Source organism: Episyrphus balteatus, chromosome 3, assembly GCF_945859705.1.
Source record: "Episyrphus balteatus chromosome 3, idEpiBalt1.1, whole genome shotgun sequence".
Taxonomy (NCBI): Eukaryota; Metazoa; Arthropoda; class Insecta; order Diptera; family Syrphidae; genus Episyrphus; species Episyrphus balteatus.
The window spans coordinates 6,715,315-6,727,629 of NC_079136.1; the positions used below are offsets into that span (position 1 = coordinate 6,715,315).

At 39.4% G+C, this 12,315-nt stretch overlaps 1 protein-coding gene across 3 annotated transcripts in view; it reads left to right on the top strand.

The window, feature by feature from the left end:
• The window catches only part of LOC129913296 (lysosome membrane protein 2), a 92,614-nt gene that overhangs the window by 64,121 nt on the left and 16,178 nt on the right, over window positions 1-12,315 (top strand). For all 3 annotated transcript variants that reach the window (XM_055991891.1, XM_055991890.1, XM_055991889.1), the window contains exons 3-6: window positions 6,095-6,186; window positions 6,262-6,771; window positions 6,870-7,084; window positions 7,148-7,281. In XM_055991891.1, the coding sequence (XP_055847866.1) occupies window positions 6,095-6,186; window positions 6,262-6,771; window positions 6,870-7,084; window positions 7,148-7,281 (951 nt within the window). The remainder of the gene's footprint in view (window positions 1-6,094; window positions 6,187-6,261; window positions 6,772-6,869; window positions 7,085-7,147; window positions 7,282-12,315) is intronic.

The window sequence follows — 12,315 nt, forward strand, 5'->3', positions numbered from 1 at the left end:
GATTTAATATCTTACAGGAAAATACAATTACAATACAATAGACTCTTGGTTTTTTTTTTTAAATGCTTCTTTTGAATTTTCTGGCGATCATTTACATATTGTTAGGGTCATGATTCAATAACTAAAAACAAGTTTGTCTGTTCTCATTTAAGCACGTTTGGAGTTGTACTTATTTTTATTTTACCTTTGCAACTTGTTTGTTTCCATTTATTCCTCTTCTTGATACTACCTAACGTTTACCGTTTTTTACCACCTTAAACGTTGACATAGTTGACGAGCCACATTTCATTTGCCACTTACAACTTTCTACTTGGCGTTTGCCATTGACCAATTGCCTGCCAATTGATACTTATACCTCCTTTTATGATAATGTATATAAAAAATTCCTATTTGAAAACTCTTATTTATTTATATTATCTAAAAATGTTTACTAAACCATTTTTCGAAAGAATTTAATTTTTCAGAATAATGAAAAAAAAAAATATTTTCGATTTTAACTTTTCTTAAAAATTAAAAGTTTTCGAAACGAATTCTAGTTCATAAATTTGTGTAGTTTGTAATTTGTAGAAAAGTATCATAATTAAAAACACTTTTAATAAAGCAATTTTTTTAAGACTACAATTTTTAACTTTAGACAAAATTTTTAAAAATAGTTTTTTTTTTTTAATAGCTATTAAAAAATTGTAGAGAACCACAAAACCAACCTTATGTTGAACCACATTTTAATAGCACCTACCCTTTATGAGTAATAGTTTCTGCACACTGGTAATGGAAATCCTAGGTTTTCGGAATATCATTGTCAAAAATGCATAAAATGTCGAAAAATTCCTGAGTTTTTCAGTCTTTAGTGATATTTGTTATTTAGGGCTAGATTTTTTAACAAAAGAATGTATATGTACTGTTTAACTTTTCCAATACTGAGACAGAACACGGAACCATTTTTTTTATAAACTTTATTAATAAGTCCGTTTGGTTACTTCCTAAGCTAAATTATGAAATTTATTGTTAGAATTGAAAAAAAAAGCCGGTTTACGGAAGATGATTTTACGTGATAACGTCTTCAGAAAATAGGTTGTGTGCTTTTGTTTAAAATGAGTCAATTGAAGCGTTTACTTTTTTCAAACAATCATAATTTACAAGAAAAGCCAAAAAAAAAAATACTTTTTTTATTTTCTCATTATATTAATTTTTTTATTTTAAAAGCTTACAAAAAAAATTATGCATTTTAAAAGCCAAGTATTTCTTCTTAAGAATAAAACCATTTTTAAATTTATACAATGCGCAAAAAGTATAAAAATAAATTTATTGAAAACAATCATTTTCATAAAAAAAAACAACAAAAATATGAATTTTTATCTTCTCACGTCATTAATTCCATTTTTTTCCCTAACAACCTATTAAAAATTTTATACCATCTGAAAGCTTATTGTCTTAGCTCAAAATATTAATATCGATCAGGTCTATGAGACATCTACAAAAAGAGCTAGAATTTTTTGAACTCGATCAAATTTCATTAAAAAAAAACATTTATTTTTATGTTCTCAGGCTATGTAATTAATTTTTTTGTTTGACAACCTATAAAAAAATATATAACATGTGAAAGCTTATTATTTCACCTTTCATATGACGTATCAATCTCATTTCAAAGATGCCTACAAGAAGTTAGAATTTTTTAAAGTCAACCATGTCGAATTTCCACCCTGAGATTACGGTACTTCCCACACTGGTGGCTGTTTGGTGGGCAACAGATCTCTACTGGTGTTTTGAGGTTTTTCGCAAGTTTCTTGATTTTACATTGTGTAGCTTATAGTTAGTGTACCGTTATGTGTGATATACCAAATAAAAGGTAATTGTATCAGGATGCTTACAAAAGTTTAATAAAATTTCTATCAGTTCTTGGTCAAAAGTTATAACCTGTTGAATTCTAAAATTGTGTTTTACCGTTATCTCAAAAAAATAATCTCACACATATAGTCGTAGTTTTTGTCTATCATTACTTCATATACTTTATCCCTGTTTCTATTAAAGAAAATAGGATAAAAATAAAAAACGATGAAAATCAGTTAAAACGGTCAAAAAACTGTTTTTAAAAAACTTGTTTCTTCCGTTATTCAGTCAAAACTCACTAAACCTACATGTTCTATAAGTTTGAGATTTTTTGAACTCTCCAAAAAAAAGCTAAAAATCATAAATTACCCAAAAATACCCCTAAAAAAACAAGGTGTTTTTCAAAAATTCATATTTCGAAACGCAGAGTGTTGGAAACAAAACCGTATCAGAGGCCTAATTTTTTTTCTCTCATCTTTCACCTGGCATCTTTAGAATTGCCAAAAAAAATTTCCTTTACCCAAAATCATCATTTTGTCATAGCCCCACCACATGTACAACGTTCAAACAAAACGTTATATCTTAGTTTCAAAAATTTTTTAGAATTTTTCCTTAAATGCAGTTATCTTAAATTAATTTCATCTATCTATAGCAAAAAAATCAATTCTCTACAACTTCGCGTTTAGATTTTAGCTCAAATTTCATCTTTCCGTTTTACCCCTGTTTACCCTATTAAATGAGGGAATTTTTAAAAAAACCTTCATTTAGATTAAGCTTTAAGTTATTATCTTTCAAATAAGCTATAGAAGATTTTTGTATCTCTAATAGTTTATTTTTAATTTTGAATTGAAATTTTTTGCCGCACTGCGAAAGTGCGAGAGTGTAAGTTAGAAAATGGCGTCATTTGTTTTTGGTGGCTGCCATGGTTCATCGATTTATAAGACGTTATCACGTCAAAAAAAATGTAAAAATTACTGGAAAAGATTTGTCGACACAAAAATGTTCAAACAATTTAAAAAAAAAAATATAAGACAAAAACTATTAGTCGATAACAAAAATACTAATAATCCAGTTAAATAAGGGTTTAACCTCGGAATGAATGTTAGTAGAAATTTTTTTTGATCAATATCTTCCTTTTCCCATTCTATAATATATCTCAAAAGTCTAGAAAAATCTCATGTCCGCTTGTCGCGAATTCAAGGTCATATCGCGAAATGGAGATTTTCAAAACTAGCAAAAATAGGCTATGGTAGTATATACACATATGATACATGATTTCAAGGTATTTTTTAATGTTGATTCCAAAAAATCTAAAATCAAGACAATCTGACGTCTCTGGAAAAAGTTATACCTGTTTTTCATCTGTCAACTCATATTATTATAACAGTTGCAAACTTACTGCCGAAAAACCCTTAAAAGTTATGGTAGATGAACCAAATTTTGCATGAAGATTTTAGAATCCATCGTTATTAAAAATCAAAACAATCCATTACAAAAAATATATATACCTACGAAATAATGGTATTTTTTGATGGAGCGGCAAATTTTAGGATATGCACTAAAGAAGATTCTTGTTCATCTAAGGAATAAGTGCTAATAGGCTAATTTTTTCATTTTAATCTTTGTTTGGATATTCTTTAACTACCCTCAAAAATCTAAAAAAATCTCATGTCCGCAAGTCCTAATTTTCTTGGTTTGAAAATAAGGTGCATATTTTAAAAAATTAATAAGAAAAGTTTAAATTTTTATATGTATACCAACATAAGCGACATGATTTAAAGGTATTTTTTAACACTAATGCCAACAAAACTCACACACAAGTCAACCTGACCATCCCTGAAAAGTAATGCACCTTATTCATGTTGATCTGACACAAATATATGAAGTGTAGTTTTCCAATTTTTTAAAATCTGCACCTTATTTTCAAACCAAGAGAATTAGGACTTGCGGACATGAGATTTTCTTAGATTTTTGAGGGTAGTTAGAGAATATCCAAACAAAGATTAAAATGAAAAAAATTAGCCTATTTGCACTTATTCCTAAGATGAACAAGAATCTTCTTTAGTGCATATCCTAAAATTTGCCGCTCCATCAAAAAATACCATTATTTCGTAGGTATATATATTTTTTGTAATGGATTGTTTTGATTTTTAATAATGATGGATTCTAAAATCTTCATGCAAAATTTGGTTCATCTACCATAACTTTTAAGGGTTTTTCGGCAGTAAGTTTGCAACTGTTATAATAATATGAGTTGACAGATGAAAAACAGGTATAACTTTTTCCAGAGACGTCAGATTGTCTTGATTTTAGATTTTTTGGAATCAGCATTAAAAAATACCTTGAAATCATGTATCATATGTGTATATAATACCATAGCCTATTTTTGCTAATTTTGAAAATCTCCATTTCGCGATTTGACCTTGAAATCGCGACAAGCGGACATGGGATTTTTCTAGACTTTTGAGATATGCTATAGAATGGCAAAAGGAAGATATTGAGCAAAAAAAAATTTCTACTAACATTCATTCCGAGATTTACCCCTTTTTTCTCCTTATTTTACTATATTATAAAGAGTTTTAAGAATCCACATTTTTTTGTTTTTCTTTAAAAATGTCTAGTATTAAAAAATAGCTTTTGACAAAAGATTTCATTTTCAACAAATAATTAAATATTTTTTTTCGTAAAATGAAAGTTATCATTTTCAATGTTAATTAATCCAATCAAAAATATTCAAATTCTACAAAATTTGCAGAAACTCTAGAAAATGTAATAATACCAAAGAATATTATTTAATACTTGCAAAAATGATTTTATTGTTGAATACTGCTTATAAAAACGGTAGGTGTTAAAATAAAAAAAAAAAAAACTCAACCAGCAACATGCGATATTTTTTCCAAACTCTTTTTGATGATAATTAAATTTGCGAAGCAAGAAACCAACAAATTGCTATTATTGCCGGTTCTTCAAAATTAATATTTGCTTTTTTAATTTTGTATCTTTATATTTTTCCCGCTAATTCTAAATTTGACTAAATCTTGGACCTTACCTACATTTTTTGTGTGAATCAAATTGATTAATCATATTTGTATCATTGAGAGATTTAGTTGATCTTTTAACTTGTTAATTTTCTTAATGTGGATGACCTTTTAACATATTTCATCTAACATTATAAACAATTGCAAATATTTAATTTAAAAACATATTTTTGGTCCTTTGGAACACAACAATTCTGTTATTTTTTGTGTTTTTGAAATTTATACATATTTCCCAGAATATTTTTTTTTTTATGTAGATTGGTCAATTTGTTTCAACAATCTTACAATATTAGCTATGTACATTCATATATTCAAATCATTAAAATACTTTTTTTTAAATTATTTTTCGCCTACAGATCGAGTTAAAAAGCAAATACTTTTTGGTCACTGTGGTGTATACGTACTTTTTTTTAATAATTTATTTTTTTGTTTCCTACATTAGGTATAATAAAAGAAAAGAAAAAAATGCTTAAAACCTTTATAATCACCAGCTTAAATATTAATTACTTTATTGCAATTCATTCATTCTAGTTGTCTTATTTATTTTATTATACATTTCCAAGTGTATAATTTTCTACGATTAAACAAAAAATTAAAAAAAAAACTCCCGGCTAAATAAGCTTTTGTTTACTTGTAATTATACATCATAAGCTGCTTAACCTTTGACAATCTATTTGCGTAAATCAAGTTTTATTTTGTATTTTACTTTACAAAACCACTTATTGCAATAATTCAACATCAGAACTAGAAACTCCAGTTCTATTAGATTCTAAAAACAATGAATGGCCTGCTAAACTCACTTTCCTATCAATTTATCAATTAAATTTTTATCTACACACTTTATGACATGGCGTTTAATTTGACAACTTACAGAAAACAGAGAAGAAAATTAATCAAGACAGCTAATTTGATTATATTAAATCAATGTTAAAAGATACCCGATGAGTGCTTTAAACTATAAATTATACTTTTCCAAACTGACTTTAATGACAATTTAATGAGTTGCAGAATGAAGTGGGAATATTTAAAAAACCGCGATGATGTGACATGAACATGATAAACTAGTCCGAAAGAGTTTATACAAACAATTGAAAACTATTATAATTTTTATGATCATTTTAATGAGTCTTGACTTGAATTAGACTTTTTAACATGACCAGGAATCACAATTATAATCAAATTAAAATTCTGAACTTTGACAATAATTATATTTTTTTCTATTTTTTAAGGAATTCTAAAATGCGCTGCAATTGGCTTGGGTCTCCTAACAACAGCAATACTCGTTGTAGTATTAAATCCAGTTCAGATGGTTGCCGATTACGTATGCAAGGACAATTTTAAGACCTTTCCATTCATTCCAACTAACATTTCCATCCTTTTATCCTTATTTTTGCAGAAACTAACAATGTACGAAGGCTCTTTTCTGTACAAATTATGGCAGAAGCCACCACTCGATGTGTTCATTAAAGTGTTTATGTTCAATGTAACCAACTATGACCGCTTCGTTCGGGGCCTGGATGCAAAATTGAAGGTTGAAGAAATCGGACCATATGTGTATCAGGAGTTCCTGGAGCATCACAATGCCACATTCAATGCCAACGACACACTGTCGTACAATCCACTGCGGAAGGTGAAATTCATTCGGGAGCAGTCAATTGGAGATCCCAAGACCGACATGATAATCTCCCCCAACATCCCTTATATGGGAGTGACTGCGGCAGCTTCGAGTATTTCGGTGTTCATGGCATTTGCTGTGCGGACTTTGGTGCGGCAATTCGATGCGAAAATAATGCTGAGAATCAGTGTTCATGAGTATTTGTGGGGCTATGAGGATCCGCTGGTGAATATTGCGTCCAAGTTGGTGCCAAGTGTGATAAATTTCCAAAAGTTTGGACTTTTGGATCGGGTAAGTGGACACTAAATGGCTTTTTGTGTGCGGTTAACCGACATGACAAAAAAGGGTCCTTTCTAATTGTATACGCATTTAAATTTTATTTTTGACAGATGTTTGATGAGGGGAGAAATTTGGTGACAATTAAATTGCCTCATAAGCCAGGTAGAAAAAGGGTTAGGAAGGATGGTGAAGTGACTACGACGGTCGATTATGGTGATATAGATTATGAGTTCGATAATTTTGAGCCACAGGCGAGGGATTTTTCGATAGACAACTGGAATGGATTGAAGGGGTTGAAGCATTGGGGATATGAAGAAGGGGCGCCGTAAGTATTTAGTTTTGATTGTTTATTTTTTTCTTTTTGGTAAAAGGATAATATTAATTGCAGAAATACAGCGTGTAACACATTACAGGGATCATTTGATGGAACTTTATTTCCAAAGAATATGTCACGAGGTGACACGTTTCGGGTGTATCGGAAGGCTTTCTGTCGGACATTGCCGGTTATTTATTCACATCCTGGTAAGTTTTGAATATGGATTGGATAATTCATCGATATTAATACAAGTCACGTTACTAATCGAAAAATATTCATCTGGGTAAACATTTTTTTGTTGGAATTAGTAATAGGGTTTTTTGTACTAAGATAAATTATTGATTTATGTATTAGTCAGTACTTACTCAATTAGAATTTCAAAATAAAAAATTTAAAGACAACAGATTTATAAAATCGCAAATATCAATAATTATGAGAAAATAATAATTTTTAGTGATTAAATTTTTTTCTCATGTTAATTCAACATTTATGCTTTTGATTTAATCATCTTCGGGACATGCTCGGGAAAAGCTCGGGACATGCTAGGGACATGCTCGGGACAAGCTCGGGACATACTCGGGACATCTTCGGGTCATGCTCGGGACATCTTCGGGACATGCTCGGGACATGCTCGGGACATCATCGGGACATCATCGGGACATCTTCGGGACATGCTCTTGACATCATCGGAACATCATCGGAACATCTTCGGGACATCTTCGGGACATCTAAGGGACATCTTCGAGACATCTTCGGGACATGCTAGGGACATGTTTGGGACATCTTCGGGACATCTTCGGGACATGTTCGGGACATGTTCGGGACATGCTCGGGACATGCTCGGGACATCTTCGGGACATGCTCGGGACATGCTCGGGACATGCTCGGGACATCTTCGGGACATACTCGGGACATCTTCGGGACATGCTCGGGACATCTTCGGGACATGCTCGGGACATGCTCGGGACATCATCGGGACATCTTCGGGACATGCTCTTGACATCATCGGAACATCATCGGAACATCTTCGGGACATCTAAGGGACATCTTCGAGACATCTTCGGGACATCTTCGGGACATGCTCGGGACATCTTCGGGACATGCTCGGGACATGCTCGGAACATCTTCGGGACATCTTCGGGACATGCTCTTGACATCATCGGAACATCATCGGAACATCTTCGGGACATCTAAGGGACATCTTCGAGACATCTTCGGGACATCTTCGGGACATGCTCGGGACATCTTCGGGACATGCTCGGGACATGCTCGGGACATCATCGGGACATCTTCGGGACATGCTCTTGACATCATCGGAACATCTTCGGGACATCTTCGGGACATCTTCGAGACATCTTCGGGACATGCTAGGGACATGTTTGGGACATCTTCGGGACATCTTCGGGACATCTTCGGGACATGCTCGGGACATCTTCGGGACATGCTCGGGACATGCTCGGGACATCATCGGGACATCTTCGGGACATCTTCGGGACATCTTCGGGACATCTTCGGGACATGCTCGGGACATGCTCGGGACATCTTCGGGACATGCTCGGGAAATCTTCGGGACATGCTCGGGACATGCTCGGGACATCATCGGGACATCTTCGGGACATGCTCTTGACATCATCGGAACATCATCGGAACATCTTCGGGACATCTTCGGGACATCTTCGAGACATCTTCGGGACATCTTCGGGACATGCTCGGGACATCTTAGAAATATCTTCGGGACATGTTCGGGACATGCTCGGGACATGCTCGGGACATCTTCGGGACATGCTCGGGACATGCTCGGGACATCATCGGGACATCTTCGGGACATCTTCGGGACATGCTTGGGACATGCTCGGGACATGCTCGGGACATGCTCGGGACATCTTCGGGACATCTTCGGGACATCTTCGGGACATCTTCGGGACATCTTCGGGACATCTTCGGGACATCTTCGGGACATGCTCGGGACATGCTCGGGACATGCTCGGGACATGCTCGGGACATGCTCGGGACATGCTCGGGACATGCTCGGGACATCTTCGGGACATACTCGGGACATCTTCGGGACATGCTCGGGACATGCTCGGGACATGCTCGGGACATACTCGGGACAAGCTCAGGACATGCTCGGGACATCTTCGGGACATGCTCGGGACAACTTCAGGACATCTTCGGGATATCTTCGGGATATTTTCGGGACATCTTCGGGACATGCTCATGACATCTTCGGGACATGCTCGGGACATGCTCGCGACATCTTCGGGACATCTTCGGGATATCTTCGGGACATCTTCGGGACAAGCTCGGGACATCTTCGGGACATGCACGGGACATGCTCGGGACATGCTCGGGACATGCTCGGGACATGCTCGGGACATCATCGGGACATCTTCGGGACATCTTCGGGACATCTTCGGGACATCTTCGGGACATGCTCGGGACATGCTCGGGACATCTTCGGGACATCTTCGGGACATCTTCGAGACATCTTCGGGACATCTTCGGGACATGCTCGGGACATCATCGGGACATCTTCGGGACACCTTCGGGACATCTTCGGGACATGCTTGGGACATGCTCGGGACATGCTCGGGACATCTTCGGGACATCTTCGGGACATCTTCGGGACATATTCGGGACATCTTCGGGACATGCTCGGGACATGCTCGGGACATGCTCGGGACATGCTCGGGACATGCTCGGGACATCTTCGGGACATACTCGGGACATCTTCGGGACATGCTCGGGACATGCTCGGGACATGCTCGGGACATCTTCGGGACATGCTCGAGACATGCTCGGAACATCTTCGGGACATCTTCGGCACATGCTCGGGACATGCTCGGGACATCTTCGGGACATCTTCGGGACATGCTCGGGACATGCTCGGGACAAGCTCGGGACAAGCTCGGGACTTGCTCGGGACATACTCGGGACAAGCTCAGGACATGCTCGGGACATGCTCGGGACATCTTCGGGACATGCTCGGGACAACTTCAGGACATCTTCGGGATATCTTCGGGATATTTTCGGGACATCTTCGGGACATGCTCATGACATCTTCGGGACATGCTCGGGACATGCTCGGGACATCTTCGGGCCATCTTTGGGACATCTTCGGGACATCTTCGGGACATATTCGGGACATCTTCGGGACATGCTCGGGACATGCTCGGGACATGCTCGGGACATGCTCGGGACATCTTCGGGACATACTCGGGACATCTTCGGGACATGCTCGGGACATGCTCGGGACATGCTCGGGACATCTTCGGGACATGCTCGAGACATGCTCGGAACATCTTCGGGACATCTTCGGGACATCTTCGGCACATGGTCGGGACATGCTCGGGACATCTTCGGGACATCTTCGGGACATGCTCGGGACATGCTCGGGACAAGCTCGGGACAAGCTCGGGACTTGCTCGGGACATACTCGGGACAAGCTCAGGACATGCTCGGGACATGCTCGGGACATCTTCGGGACATGCTCGGGACAACTTCAGGACATCTTCGGGATATCTTCGGGATATTTTCGGGACATCTTCGGGACATGCTCATGACATCTTCGGGACATCTTCGGGACATCTTCGGGACATCTTCGGGATATCTTCGGGACATCTTCGGGACAAGCTCGGGACAGCTTCGGGACATGCTCGGAACATCTTCGGGACATCTTCGGGACATCTTCGGGGCATCTTCGGGACATCTTCGGGACATGCTCGGGACATGCTCGGGACAAGCTCGGGACAAGCTCGGGACATACTCGGGACATCTTCGGGGCATGCTCGGGACATGCTCGGGACATCTTCGGGACATGCTCGGGACATCTTCGGGACATGCTCGGGACATCTTCGGGATATCTTCGGGACATCTTCGGGACATGCTCGGGACATGCTCGGGACATGCTTGGGACAAGCTCGGGACAAGCTCGGGAAATCTTCGGGATATCTTCGGGACATGCTCGGGACATCTTCGGGACATGCTCGGGACATCTTCGGGACATGCTCGGGACATCTTCGGGACATCTTCGGGACATGCTCGGGACATCTTCGGGATATCTTCGGGACATCTTCGGGACATGTTAGGGACATCTTCGGGACATCTTCGGTACATGCTCGGGACATGCTCGGGACATCTTCGGGCCATCTTTGGGACATCTTCGGGACATCTTCGGGACATCATCGGAACATCTTCGGGACATCTTCGGGACATCTTCGAGACATCTTCGGGACATCTTCGGGACATGCTCGGGACATCTTCGGGACATCTTCGGGACATCTTCGGGACATCTTCGGGACATCTTCGGGACATCTTCGGGACATCTTCGGGTTATCTTCGGGACATCTTCGGGACATCTTCGGGACATCTTCGGGACATCTTCGGGACATCTTCGGGACATCTTCGGGACATCTTCGGGACATCTTCGGGACATCTTCGGGACATCTTCGGGACATCTTCGGGACATATTCGGGACATCTTCGGGACATGCTCGGGACATGCTCGGGACATGCTCGGGACATCTTCGGGACATACTCGGGACACCTTCGGGCCATCTTTGGGACATCTTCGGGACATCTTCGGGACATATTCGGGACATCTTCGGGACATGCTCGGGACATGCTCGGGACATGCTCGGGACATGCTCGGGACATCTTCGGGACATACTCGGGACATCTTCGGGACATGCTCGGGACATGCTCGGGACATGCACGGGACATCTTCGGGACATGCTCGAGACATGCTCGGAACATCTTCGGGACATCTTCGGGACATCTTCGGCACATGGTCGGGACATGCTCGGGACATCTTCGGGACATCTTCGGGACATGCTCGGGACATGCTCGGGACAAGCTCGGGACAAGCTCGGGACTTGCTCGGGACATACTCGGGACAAGCTCAGGACATGCTCGGGACATGCTCGGGACATCTTCAGGACATGCTCGGGACAACTTCAGGACATCTTCGGGATATCTTCGGGATATTTTCGGGACATCTTCGGGACATGCTCATGACATCTTCGGGACATCTTCGGGACATCTTCGGGATATCTTCGGGACATCTTCGGGACAAGCTCGGGACAGCTTCGGGACATGCTCGGAACATCTTCGGGACATCTTCGGGACATCTTCGGGGCATCTTCGGGACATCTTCGGGACATGCTCGGGACATGCTCGGGACAAGCTCGGGACAAGCTCGGGACATACTCGGGACATCTTCGGGGCATGCTCGGGACATGC